The sequence below is a fragment of the Octopus sinensis genome, linkage group LG12 (genome assembly GCF_006345805.1).
Source record: "Octopus sinensis linkage group LG12, ASM634580v1, whole genome shotgun sequence".
NCBI lineage: Eukaryota > Metazoa > Mollusca > Cephalopoda > Octopoda > Octopodidae > Octopus > Octopus sinensis.
The window spans coordinates 38,012,830-38,028,591 of record NC_043008.1 but is presented as its reverse complement, the minus strand read 5'-3'; the positions used below and the strand labels follow the sequence as shown (position 1 = coordinate 38,028,591).

The window sequence follows — 15,762 nt, the reverse complement described above, 5'->3', positions numbered from 1 at the left end:
GTTTACTTTCATTCTATATCATTCTACATCTAATAACATATCGATAATAAAGTCGGGAATATCATTTTAAATCTGTCCAATTTTTACTTTAAATTGCTCTCAGATGATAAAACATTTCCTCTCAGTCCAGGTAAGTAACTGGTGCTGCAGTTTCCCATGCAGCATTATTAAATTTTGCATTATATTTATTCATAAGGAACATATTTTTTCATAATATTTATTCATAGTGTGTGTGTGTTTTATATATATATATATATATATATATATATTATATATATATATATAATGGTGTCATTGAGACCCAAAGGTGTCAGATAATGCTGAATAAGTGCTATAGACAGACCATAGTTAAGTTCCAGATTCGCTAATATTGCAAATAAAGGGTTCAACGTTGGTTCTATGTCAGTGTGTGTATATAAGATTTTTTTGCATAATAAAATAAAAAACCAAGGCTGTGTAGATATTAGAGCATTTATAGATAGAAGGTCTTACAGTTGTTTCTAGGATATTTATTAATAATATCCCTTCATCAGAGGTGGTGTGAGAGGATAGTTAAGTCGTATTTACTAGAGGGGTGAATGTTTGCAAGGGTTTACTTTCATTCTATGTCATTCTACAGCTAATAGTATATTGATAATAAAGTCGGGAATATCATTTTAATTATCATTTTAAATCTGTCCAGTTCTACTCTGTGTGTGTGCGTGAGTGTGTGTGTGTGCATAAGTATGAATAAATTATCATAAATATATCAAAGGTTAGGCAAATTGGTCAGAAATGCTTTAGAAGCAACCACTGGATTTCACCTGGGCACCATTATAACCCTGATCGACTTTTGCTTTATTGAAGTTTATTTGCCAAAATATCGTGGCCGTTCTGCATAGGACTATGTTACTACTTTTTAACCCCAAGAAAACATCTTTTCAAGCTGGTTTATCAACACATTCATAGTCTGTGTCCGAGATATACTGTAAGTAAGGAGGCTTACTACTCCCTACTAGCCATAGGCAGTACCAGCAGACCAATAGTTTCTGGGTAATTTCTCTTCTTCAGTACCAGAAAACTGCCTGGTTTGGGACAGAAGCCAGCTGATCTTACAGTATATACTTATTGAAGCAACTGTCAGTCGCTGATCTCAAAAGGAGAAAAACAACTAGTTTTAAATCTCTGAGTGATACTTTAAATATTCAGTCCTAACATGCATTTTAGGTGTTGGAGTGCATAAGAAGCATCCATGTTTTTGTTAGTTGGTATGAATATGGATCCTTTGAAAGGAGTGTAAAGTTCATACATATATAATATATCTATATATAAAAATTTTTCTTAAAAATTATTAACTATTTTAAAATATCTTAAAAACATGATGTCACAAACCTTCGAGAAAGAAATTTTAACAATGTGTGCATTTTGTGTGTAAGTGCTTTTACTGTTAGCTTTTCAAGCACACATGTTCTGGGCTGACTCGTATAGAAAATGTCATTTGTAAGTAGAGGTGTTGACTATTTCCTGTTTAGTTTCTGATTTAGATTTCTTGTAAAGCATTCCTCTTTTGCCTTTTTTAGTTGATCTTTTTCGTTGTTTATTTTGTAAAATTGGAATATTTTGAATTTTCCATTTGCATAAATATCTAAATATTTATTACAAGGAGCATCTCTAAGAGACGAGTTTTTAATTTGCTGTTTGGGTACACTCAAATTTGGTTCTGTTTCTCTGATGTAATTCTAGTTGCGTTGTGAACAGGTGATGTAGTAGATTAATGTTTTGTTCTGTAATTCCTGTAAGGCAAAAAGAAGAATACTTTGTAAGAACTCTAAATCAGAAACTAAACCAAAACTTGTCAACACCCTTACTTAAAACCAGCTTCCTCTATTCAGATTAATCCCGATTACATGTGAGTATGAAAAGTTACACAATGAAAGCGCTTACACACAAAATACACATAACAGGAAAACTTCTTCTCAAAAGTTCATGACATTTTGATTTTTTAAAATATTTACGGGCCTCCATGCCGGTGGCACATAAAAAGCACCATCCGATCATGGCTGTTGCCAGCCTCGTCTGGCACGTAAAAAGCACCCACTACACTCACGGAGTGGTTGGCATTAGGAAGGGCATCCAACTGTAGAAACATTGCCAGATCAGACTGGGTCTGGTGCAGCCTTCTGGCTTCCCAGACCCCAGTTGAACCGTCCAACCCATGCTAGCATGGAAAGCGGATGCTAAATGATGATGATGATGATGATGATGATTTTCAAATAGTTAACTTTTAAGAAAATCTTTCTGCAAATATTGTAACTGTATTCAATATCTTTTGCAAAAACTTTAAAATATATACATTTATATGTACAAGCATATTCATACATATACATATATATATACATATAAATAGATAGAGAGAGAGAGACAGAGAGAAAGAGACAAAGAAAGAGAGAGACATATACATACATATATATGTGCTTTCTGTTGTGTATCCTGTTGTGTATCCATTACGAGAATTGATTCACCCCAGAGAGTAATCACCTCTCGATTGAATGGTACTGCCCAGGTGTTGAAACCATAATGATATCCATGGGGCAGCTGATGATGGAAGTATATATTGCATTGTTGGTATTGCTGTGGAATATTATTATAATGCATCCTTTTGATATATATATTTTGATATATATATATTATATATATATATATATATATATATATGTATGTATATATACATATGTATATTCATATATATATATATACATATATACACACACACACATGTACCTTATAATCTTTAAGAAAACGCATTTTCCAGAATATTTTCTTATTTTTCTCTGTTGAAGTAAATTACAATTTCAATATCACTAGTTTATATTTCTTTCTTATACTTTATGATCAAGACTCATAATTCTTATCTTGTCACAAAGCCCCAGTTTCAGGAGGAAATGAGCTCCTTCTTGCATGTCCTACTCACTTTTTGCTTGGGTATTTGCTAAGGAGTCTTTGTTTTCTAATTATTCCTTGCTTTTACCATTATTTTATCAGTTATCTATCTTTATCCATTTTCCATCTCCATCCCATTGCCAAAGACAGTAGCATTGGTTTCCAAAGACTGAACCTAATTGTCAGCTTCTGGTACTGAAGACAAAGGGATTTCTTCCATTATTGCGTCTTAAGTGTCTTGGAGTCTTTGCTCTTATTATTGTTGCTCATGCTTCTGCTGTTGTCTGTTTCTCTCTTTTGTCAGTTTTCCAATTCCTTTATATAAAAACTCACAACTGCCTCTTACTGCAACCCATGTATCAGCTGAACTTCCTGTCTTGGAAGTGATGGTGGCGGGGTAACCGAATGATAGTGCTTCACCCCTACATGCCAACATGTCATTCTATATCACTTCAGCATTCACCACCTGCTCAAACTGAGCTGCCATATAGATAATGATGAGCCAAATCAACATTACCACCATCCTTTGATGTCAGGATGACCTGACTTTCATGTCAGGTCATCCTATACAATAAAATACCAACTACTGGACGGATGCAGTCTAACCTGCTTTTTGTGCCTCAACATCACTTTAAAAACCATGCAAACATCTCCAAATGTCCTACTCTTTGCAATGGAACATAAGCTGTGCCTCATATAATCAAAGGTTTTCCTTAAGAACATATGGAAATCTCAGGCATTTTCAAATAGTGACATATTACTTTCCTCCTTGCCTGTTGTTATGTAACAAGCAAGAAGGTACATACCTTTGTAACACACTGTTGCCATTCCCCTTTTTTTTGACTGAATTGAACCCTTATCTGAAACATCCCTTTTACTTGTGATGCTAGCAAAGAAGTTATTAACACTTTTGTTAATATCACATAAGTTTGTATCATTGTTGCTTTTACATCTGTTCATGCATGACATTTGTGCCCATGGCTATCAGGTGTGGCGTTTTATGCTTGTGTGTATATCTATTTGCTTCACTGTGTTTTTTCTTCTGTTTATCATTTTTTTTTTTTAAATCTATTCAACATTTTATCACAATTTCTTCTTGGTGTATTCAACAATTATTTCACAATTTTCTTCTGAGGATGTACACCTGCCTTTACTTCTTTTCTTGTTATCATCCCTTATTTGAGCTACTAGGTGAAACCATATTGAATAGATTGTAAATGTAAGAAAACTTGTTAGAAAAATAAAATATTGTCATTAAAACAGACCTTTTGTCTACTTTAGCCATTGGGAGAGACAATATTTCTAAGTTGTCATTCTAAGTTTCTAATCCACCTAAGAAAAAAATTTCATCCAGCAAAGCTTGATAATACCTAAGTTTTTTGGAACCTTCCAAGAAATGTTTAAGCCAAAACACAAATATAATAATATCAATGATGACGACGATGATGATGATTTGATCTTTTATTATGCAACTAAAATTCATGCATACATTTAATAACATGTTACAAAAGCATAAGATGTACATGTATAGTTACCTAAAAGAACGAGAAATGGGACAAAGGGTTATATAAAATGCATCTTGTAGATAGATAGATAGATAGATAGATAGATAAATTTTCTTTATTGGCCACACAGGGCTCAACACAGAGGGGACAAATACAAATGTTGAGCTTTTCTGTTCAAAGATGGAAAGAAAAGGGAAAAAAGGAAACAAATGTAAAATTCCGATCAAAAGGGATCGAAAAAAAACATAGATAGATAGATAAGTTTCTTTATTAGCCACACAGGGCTGCACACAGACAGGACAGATTACAAAGTAGAGCTTTTCTTTCTGGGGAGAAAAATAAAAGTGGGGTAGGTTTTCGATCAAAAGGGGCCATAAAAGGGAAAGATAAAAAAGAAAAAGAAAAAAAACGCTCAATAGGTATCGTGTATCACAGAAATGTCATGATGTAAAGTGTAAAGGGGGAAGCAGATAAGGTTTATCCGTGGAAAGAAAAGCCTACGGAAAAGACCACGGTAAACTCGGTCAATAATGTTACATGTTACCACATTTGTTTGATAGATAGATAGATAGATAGATAGATAGATAGATAGATAGATAGATAGATAGGTACCTAGATAGATAGATAGATAGATAGATAGATAGATAGATAGATAGAGGGAAAGAGAGAGGAGTGAAGAAGGTTTGATGTGACCACTCCTGCATTCCATGACTCTAACTGCTGTCCACTCCTCAAACTGGAATCTAATCTGGAACATGTAGTTGCACTCAAATACATCTAATTGGATGAGGCAAAAAAACATCTCCCACTCCCTTGCAGTTCAGTTTCAGGAAGCAATAGACTATCAGCATGTTTTTTTTATTCTAGTCATAACTCCTTCTTAATCAGTGTATCATCCAAATCTTGAGAATAGGGACCTTGGGCCTCTCCCTCATAGGGTTCCATCAGAAGCAACCATCTGGATTCTCAAGCATGACCAAGTGAGACTATGGATATCGTCTGGGTCTACCTCTCAGTCATCTGTCAGTTGGCTTGGCTTGAGGAATCTGTTTGTGATCCTTGTCTACAGCACTCTATGCACATGGCCATAGAGGTGGTTAGTTTGTAGGGTCATCAGAGCAACTATCAGACAGAATACTTTAGAGTATTTGTCGCAATGCTTTGTGTTCTGAGCTCAAATCTCACCGAAGTCAACTTTACATTTGGGATCGATATATAAAAGTATCAATTTCAGATTGTAGACTGGTGGAACCGTAAAAAAGTCAACTCTATTTTAGGAAAAACACAGATATATTACCCATTCATGTCTATTCAGTACCAAAAAAAAAAAGACATACTCATTATATAACCCCCCTCTCTCTCTCTCTTGTGCACATATATGTACATACATACAGCTATATATATGTCTCTGTGTATATATACTCCTCACATGCACACGTATTATATATATATATATATATATATATATATATATATAAAGACAGAAAAAGAGAGTTGGGGAAAGAAATCTTTAGCTAATTCTTCTCGTGTTAAATGCAATAATGATGGTCTCATTACCATACACACGATGAATTGAGGCATTCAGTTATGATATATACTGGTTTATGATATTAGCATATACATATATATATATTATATATATATATATATATATACACACACACAAACACACATATATATTATATATATATACTATATGCATATACTATATATATATGTTTAACAAACACTGTGAAATTTCTGAGGTAGATCCATTGACACTTGTATCAAAATTGTGGATAACATTAGGTAGCCTAAACAGTGAAAGTGCTTTAAATGGCAAACTACTAACTGTATACTCAAAGTCCAAATCATTAAATGATGATGATGATGATGATGATATATATATATATATATATATATATATATATATATATATATATACACACACACACATAAACATATACATACTTATGCACACATATGCGCACATGCACACACATACAGTGTTTCTGTATGTATCTACATATGGTAGTCTTTTAGTAATTTATTTCAAGTCACACGCAGAAGTGAATGTTTAATCATAATACTCACACAGACAGATCAAGTCTTTAGTGCTAATACAAACAGGATGATGGCATTTAAATATGCTAGTCTATCTGTAATGTCATTCAACTCGCTGGCCACAGGAAAATAGTAATTTCAATACATATGGAAAACATGTGTTCAGTGTTCATCTCCATTCAACCATTGTTGGTTCCCAACTGGATGAAAGCCTTAGCATCCTATTGCTGAATCCCCTAAACTAGTTGTAAAGCCTGCTGGTTCTGATGAAGAGGCAGTGAATTAAGGAAGCTGTGGTATTTGTTCTGAATCTCTGTGGCCTGAGTTCAAAATCAACTAAGAACAACTTTGCCTTACATCATTTTAGTCATTCCTGCCCAAGGGCTAAAACCTACAGTCACTAACAAAATGCTGTATTAAAACCGAGTGGAACAGGATTTATTTAATGAGACACTCCTTGTAAAATCACCTGAGTGGACACTTCTGAACTGAGAGTTCCACCACAACCAGATGTACAGTATACTACCTGTGAAGGATTGATGCAATATGGATCAAAACAATCGTGAACAATAAGGCTACTCATATATTCCCTTTTTTACGTTAACCGATTCATACATATCTATGTGTATACATTCATATACCTACATGTAGATATATACATATGCATACAAACATACGAATTTATTTGTATGTATATATACTTATATATAGATATATAAATGTAAGATCTAAGGAACAAGATGTAGGAAGAAAGGAAGCTGCAAGCAATCTGTAGAAAATATAAGAAAAACTTTTTGGAACAATAGTGATTTATTGGGTGGAAGGTTGTGGATTTTTATCTTATCAAAGTATGATAAGCTGAAAAAAATTATTTTAAATTTCACAGTAGACAATCAGGTTGCCAGGTATGTGAAAAAAATACCCAAGAGTTAAGGAATAGAGTACATAAAATTTGGGCTACATGTGTTTCATACTGAGCAGAACCTTGAAAGTGGTAAATATCCTAGGGAGGTGTCTAGTGCAGGCTACTCTTCAGGCTAAGACTATCTTGATTAAATGATGTTTACATTGACGTTAGGAGGCCCATGTCAGCACACATGAGTTTCAATCAGAATGTGCAGAGAACACAATTTGAGTGGAGAATATAATTGCGAAGAGAAATTAGGAATATAAGAAAACAAAAAAAGAAAAAAAAGATGTATAAGGGAGTGGGTGAGTTATATATACATATACATATATATATATATATGTGTGTGTGTGTGTGTGTGCAGGAGTGGCTGTGTGGTAAGTAGCTTGCTTATCACCACATAGTTCTAGGTTCAATCCAAGTGTGTGGCAACTTGGGTAAGTGTCTTCTACTATAGCCTCAGGCCAACCAATGCCTTGCGAGTGAATTTGGCAGATGGAAACTGAAAGAAGCTCACCATATATATATATAAACATGGATACATATATATGAAAATGCAAGTTAAAATCAGAAGACTGTTGGACAGCCTTCTTTTAAATGTCTAGCTATATCCTTTTCAAAACATCAGGTTCTGAATTTAAGTCTTAGTAGGGTTTATTTTGCTTTTTATCCTTCTGGTGTGAATGAAATGAGTAAGTTCTGGAGGTCAATTTAATTAACTCTACCCACCTTCAAAATGTTTAACCTCGTGACAATGTAAGGCATTAGTATGTGAGCATGTATGTGTGTTTGTGTGTTTTAAATAGACAGCACTAATATTATGTGACTCCCAAGATAATCTCTGATGTGAGATGATTTATAGTTTATAAATGAATTAAAATAAATTCTATCCATGTGAGGCAATAAATCACAAATGTTTCATTAGTTGTTAGTATGAATTTATTAATAATGTGGAGGAGAAGGAGAGAAGAAGAAGGTGTGAGAGAGAGAGAGGGAGAGTAAGGCTGAGGGAGAGTAAGGCTGTGGGAGAGTAAGGCTAAGGGAGGGTAAGGCTACTCAATGTCTACTTACAGACAAACACATTGTGTTAATATGAATGCTTCTATATATTTTTAAAAACAGCTACAACTCTCTTGCTACACTGACTAACTCACTAATTTGATTTCATTGCATTCAATAGTTAAAAGCACCAAACATCTAAATGTTTCTTGGTTGTTTATGCTATCGTTTAACCCCAGGTCATCTCTGATCAACTAGGCCTATGATCAAAAGCATTCAAGCCATAACAACTCTGTCTTTTCTTCGAGAAGACTGTAACTGTCATTGTATTTGTGGTGACGCCAAGTTTCAGACACAATTTTGGGATTTTCATCTGCGCATGCGCAAGTATCAGTCTTCTGATGGGCCTGCAAGAAGTCCCTCATGCACATGCACAGTCATCAGCAGCAGCTAGGCTTGACCGCTATTCTCTCTCTTTGGCCCCCGGCTTCCGACCAGAAAGGACGCGACTGAGACCAGCTCCGTGGAGCTGGCATTCTGATGACGAGCAACATTGCAAGTCTGTGAGAATGCTGTTTTTTGTGTGTCTTTACATTCTGAATTCAAATTTCATTGAGGTCGACTCTGCCTTTCACCCTTTCAGGGTTGATAAAGTTGTGTATTGGGCTCCATCTAATCGACTGGCACCCACTCCAAAAATTTCGGACTTTGTGCCTAGAGTAGAAAAGATTGTTGTTGTTGTTGTTGTTGTTGTCGTCGTCGTCGTCGTCGTCGTCGTCGTCGTCATCATTATTATTATTATTATTATTATTTCTTCCGAACTGACCTCCATATCATTATTATTCTTGAGTGAGATAGCAGTGCATGCCATGAAAGTGACACTGGGGTAAAATATATGAAGGCCAGTATACCCATCATGACTACCCATCTGATAAGGGCACACCAGGCACATGCATCACAACCATATGTGCACGACATGGTGATCTCATATCAAGATTAACAGCACATTACCTTGCAGGTGGGGCCCAGTTAGAATTTTCTTCTGGTCGAGTAGCCCATCCCGCTCAAAAGATCCCTGAATAAAGGTTGTTTAAGGATGTTGAACGAAACACCCATGTTTCTAGAAGTGAATTATTCAAACCCCAAAGAATCCCTCTCAACACATGGCTATGATGCTCCCCTATTACTATGATGCTCCCCTATTATTATTATTATTATTATTATTATTATCATCATCATCATCATCATCATCATCATCATCATCATCATCATCATCATCTTCATCTTCATCATCATCATCATCATCATCATCATTATTATTATTATTATTATTGTCATCATCATCATCATTATTATTATTATTATTATTATTATTATTACTATCATCATCATCATCAATGTCATGGTCATCATCCTCATCATCATTGTCCTCATTATCATTATTACTCTTGCTGTTATTTATTTAGCTCCCGTAGATAGGCATCATAACTTAGCTTCAGGAGGTTAATCATTTCGTCTCTACCTAGTTTGATATAGAAAGTTTAGAACGTGGCCAGGTTAAATAACCATACAATCAGTATGCAGTACTTCAAAACTTTCATTAGTGTATGTTGTGTAAAATAATTAATTATGTATATAATATGCCTGTATATAATGTCTCTGTAAAATAATATATCTTTATAATTCCCTAAAGAACTATAAGGACATGAAGAAATAAGATTATGGCAATTTCAATCTGATTGGTTCTCATACAGTTTTAATGCAGTCAAGGTCACATGTGATATTCAGACAGATTGCATATAAATGTGTTTATTTATTTAAAGCTTTTCATTCGTGGGTAGGTAAAAGTTTGACAATATCTGTATGATAATAATTACTTAATGTACCACACAGCAAATAAATAATTTCTGTTTAGGAAAGTCTGTTCAATCTACATCTAAATATAACTTTGGTAATTAAATGCCAAGCAATTTGGTACTGAAATAGTTTTACAAACTAAAATGTTGTTTGAGTAATACATTTCAACATGTCATCATTTACAACTTATATTTCTATAAATTTTGGAGTAATGGTGGCAGTTGATCTTTGTGGAAACCAAGGAAACTATTTAACCTTTTTGATGCCACCTAGTGTGAGACTGGTCCCGGTTTTATAATACAAGCTTTCTGTGCTTAATGTTCTCTATATTAAAAACTCTAATCAAAATTCCATGTTAATTTGAATTCAAAAAACGAGTATAAAAGAAAAAAGAAGAGTTAGTAATGCCAGTTATTTCAGATGCAGGAGTGGCTGTGTGGTACGAAGCTTGCTTCCCAATCACATGGTTCTGGGTTCAGTCCTACTTTGTGGCACCTTGGGCAAATGTCTTCCACTATAGCCTCAGGCTGACCAAAGCCTTGTGAGTGGATTTGGTAGATGGAAACTGAAAAAACCTGTCATATATATATATATATATATATATATATATATATATTTCAATACATGTGTATATTTAGGGTTATAAAAAACCACTATGTGGACAGCCATATGCTAGAAGAAGATCTATGTGTGTGTATATGTTTGAGTGTCTGTGTTTGTCCGTCACCCCATCACATTGTTGGTGTGTTTACGTCCTCATAACTTCACAGTTTGGCAAAAGTGACCAATTGAATAAGTACCAGGCTTACAAAGATTAAGTCCTGGGGTCAATTTGTTCGACTAAAGGCGTTGCTCCAGCATGGCCACGGTCAAATGATTGAAACAAGTAAAAGAATAACAGAATAAAAGAATTAGTAGAGCCAGTTATTTTACTAAATTCTTCCTTATTTTATTAACTATTTGAAGCAGAGACAGAATATTCCAGCTGAAATATGGTGACAAAAGGTTAATTCCAGCTTTAACAAACTTTACATACATCAGTAAATGTATTATTTACTGTTCCTATAAATAAGAAACATCATTCTTATGCAGCTGTGAAAGATGAATTCAATATCCACAGCTGACGATGCACAAAAATGCAGAAACGTTTGTGTTCTAGGATCCAGTGACATTATTCATAGCCTAATGTTTTCTCATGCATTTTTGTCTGTGAGAAGAATCTCCTTCCAGGACTATTTCCATAACGAAAAGTATTCCCATGTCTGAGTATTCCTGAATGTATTAATTATGTTTCTTTCATTTTTTATCTTGTATCATTTACAAAATTCTGATACTGCCTGTCAGTCACAAATTCTGATCACTAAGTCTTTTGGTGACAGGGCAGGATTTTGAACTCAGAACCCTCACGGCTGGAGCAGACACTACAAAGCATCTCCTATGCAATTCTTTGTTCAAGAATTTGGACCTGGAGATTTCCATTTCCAGTGACTTTGAGGGCCACCTCCCAGTGATGTCGAGTGTCAACGAAGAGCTCTCGGCTATAACAAGACGACCAAAGTTTTTTTGCCATGGTCAGGGGTCTAACGCCCCTAAGTCCTAGACCATCACCTAATCACCCTTACTCGTCTTGTTGCTTAACAACAACAACATCAATGCGATGCTTTCCACCAATTCACTGCCATAAACTGGTACATTTTTTTATTAGCCCCAAAAGGAAAGAAAGTCAAAACTTTTACTTGGTGGGATTTGAAATCAGAGTGCAGATATTCAAAATAAACAGCTTGAAGCAAACAAACAACTCAACCAGCTCATTGTCAATTCACCAATTTATGTTAATGAAGTACTTTTAGGTAAATCGGAATTATTATTTTTGAGATTTAAATAGTCATGATTCAAGATTGTCTGATTCTATTAATTATTTCCAAGAATGTACTCCGTGTCTTTCATTAATATATATGTCAAACCGTTTCCTTGAACAAAAGTTTTTGTTCACTTCAGATTTATATATTGGCAGCAGACCTTCAACTAATTCCGTATCAGAACTTAGATAATGCACAACAACAACTGACACAATAAAGAATGTTTGATTTCCTATATTATCATTGGTCTAACATTTGCTTCATTATCTTCAAAACTGAAAATATCTTCAGTTATTCAGTTATTTTCTCTTAACCTCTGCTTCTGTGACGTAGCCATTACCAACTTCTTTTCTTCTCTTTTGCCCATTCATCATACCGATAGTCATCTTGATATTGCAATTCTTTAAAATCATCAGCTCTCCTAATTATATCAGTTCCATGTATTCACCAAACAGTACTGATTTCTCTCTCATTTACCATTTACTTGATGCTACTTAAAATTCTATGTTCTGCTGCCATATATATATAACTTCAGGCTATTGTCATATACATATGCATTTACATGTATACAAACGCTCATGCACACATTTTTGTTGATTCTACCTCTATTGAATATTTGAACTATATATGTGTGTTTGTGTGAGTGCATGTGTTTGTGTTTGTGTATGTGTATGTGTGTGTGTGTGTGTGTGTGTGTGTGTGTGTGTGTGTGTACATCCATATGCATATATAAATATTGATATGTATACAAATGACCGTGACAGTGGCATGTAAAAAGCACCAACTGATCAGGGCCGCTGCCAGCCTCCCCTGGCACCTGTGCCGGTGGCACGTAAAAGGCACCCACTACACTCATGGAGTGGTTGGCGTTAGGAACAGGGGGCATCTAGCTGTAGAAACACTGCCAGATCAGACTGGAGCCTGGTGCAACCTCCTGGCTTCCCAGACCCCGGTCGAACCGTCCAACCCATGCTAGCATGGAAAACGGATGTTAAACGATGATGATGATGATGTGAGTGTGTATATGTATATTTAAATATATGTATATATATATATATATATATATACTTTGAAATACTTTGAAAGGTTTCGGCCATTATTGGCCCAGGCCATGTCTAACTTAATAGCACCACCTGGTAACTTATAGATTTGGCTACATACATACTTATATATATATATACATATACACACATAAACATACACATCTATGCGTGTATGTGTGTATATTTATTCACGTGTATGCCATCTGCGTCTTTTACATAAAAGGAAAGACCACAACTGCTTTAATTCAGTTATTGCCATGTTAAGGTCACATGCCAGTACGTTTAGGCTTCCTTCTTCATTTATATCCACAAGACTCGCTATAGAAGCTTGTCAAACATAAAGTATGACCATGTCAATTTGCTTTGTAACAAGTTATTTCTTATCTTCGTTGTGTCATATTCTCATATTCTAATAACGGTACGGCATGCTAAGAATGACAAAATGAAAGACAAACAAACACATAACAAAAAATCTCAGGTCTTACACATGTGTTGCACATTAAAAACAAACACTGCTTGTGACTGTAGATATACAGGATGTTAGTATTACAAAAACAAAAACAAAAAGAAAAAAAATATACATGATATACACTTGTATCCATAGTAGAAATATATTTAGTTATGCAATTGAATGAATTGACTTCTCTGCTGCTGCTGCTGTAGATGATGGATGATGATGGTGATGATGATGACAATAATAATAATAATAATAATAATAATATAATAATAATAATAATAATAATCTGTTCTAATATAGGCATAAGGCCTAAAATTTGGGGGGAGGCAATAGTCAATCACATGAACCCCAGTGCTCAGCTCGTACTTATTTTAACGACCCTGATGGGATGAAAGGCAAAGTTGACCTTGGCAGAATTTGAACTCAGAACATAAAGACAGACAGAATACTGTTAAGCATTTTGCTCAGTGTGCTAATGATTCTGCCTTGCTCGCCACCTTAATAATAATAATAGTAGTATTAGTAGTAGTAGTAGTAGTAGTAGTAGTAGTAGTAGTAATTATAATAATGATAATAGGCAATGGCTGGCATGACTTTTGATCTTAGCTGATTGGAAATGTTATCATGTACATTGTTTTGTCTTGGTATAAAAGATGGGCTACAGCAAATATTCTGCTCAATACCACAGATTCGCTTGTCAGTTGCTTGACCATAACCGTTTGAGCATGTTCCTTAGTGGCTGATGATATGTGCATCTCTGATCATGATCAGAAGTAGTAGGGGAGCATCATAGACATGTGTTGAGATGAATTATTTGGAGTTTGGATAATTTACTTTTGGAAACATGGGTGTTTCATTCATCATCTTCGAAACAAACCTTAGTCAGGGACCTTTTGAGTGGGATGGGTTACTTGTCCTGAAGAAAATTCTAACTGGGCTCCAACTGCAATATCATGCACTGTTTATCTTGATGTAAGATCACAATGTCACACACACATGTGGTAGTGATGCATGTGCCTGGTGTACCCTTATCAGATGGGTTGTCATGATTTGTACATTGGGCTTTGTATAATTGTATCCCCGTGTCACTTTGATGGCATGCACTGCTCTCTCACTCAATGATAATAATAATAATAATAATAATAATAATAATAACAATAATAATAATAATGATAATACTACTACTACTACTACTACTACTACTACTACTACTAATAATAATAATAATAATAATAATAATGATGATGATAACAACAACAACAGCATATTAAATGACATCTCTTCATTCAAGCTCTACCAGAATTATATAAAGTGTTATTAAAACAATTTAGTTTTAACTACATAATATCCTGCATGCACACATAGCTACAGAGACACACACAAACTCTCATACATACACATATTTACAATGGTATGACAAACTGAAGTACTCAATACCACACTAGCAGAGTGTGAACTATTTATTTACTTAATTGTCTTATATTCCACTGTGGTATCTCACACAAGATTTGCAATTTCATTAACTGATCTTTAGAATTAGCTAAACATTTATAAGGATTGCATGCTATCTGACATTGACTGAGGATTACTGCTGATATATAACAATGTACGTCACCAGCACGGCATCATTAATGTCATCTTCATAAAAGGAAACTGCTAGGCTTAGTGACAGGCAGATGTCCGACTATAAAATATCGTCTCAGAAAATTCATCCGACCCATGTCAGCAGGGAAATTTCTATTGAACTGGAAATGTTAGTACAACTAGGGCAATAAAACTAACTTATACACACATGTGCTCACACACGTGTACACATGCATGCAAGCACACACATACACGCGCGTATTTATGTATATATAAACAAAAGCTCATCTATTATAGCCATGTTTGAAGAAGTAGAGGTTTGCAAAACATTATCATAGAAGGAAGAGCAGATCAAGAGCCAGGCAAAGAACACAGTGTTTGAGCACTATCAGGAGTTGATTGAACAAGAATGGCAAGGCAGCTGAAGAACCAGTGCTTCATAGGGAAAACTTTTGCTGTAGTGTCATCAATGTATTACAGCCAAATGATACATGATGACAATGATGATATATACCTATATATCATATCTATATGCTCTTTTACTCTCTTTTACTTGTTTTAGTCATTTGACTGTGGCCATGCTGGAGCA

General features: G+C 34.8%; 1 protein-coding gene across 3 annotated transcripts in view; it reads left to right on the top strand.

The window, feature by feature from the left end:
- The window catches only part of LOC115218045 (Down syndrome cell adhesion molecule), a 665,166-nt gene that overhangs the window by 621,755 nt on the left and 27,649 nt on the right, over positions 1–15,762 (top strand). For 2 of the 3 annotated variants that reach the window (XM_036507874.1, XM_036507877.1), the window contains one exon: positions 104–130. The exons of the other annotated variant lie outside the window; for it this stretch is intronic. In XM_036507874.1, the coding sequence (XP_036363767.1) occupies positions 104–130 (27 nt within the window). The remainder of the gene's footprint in view (positions 1–103; positions 131–15,762) is intronic. 3 annotated transcript variants of the gene reach the window in all.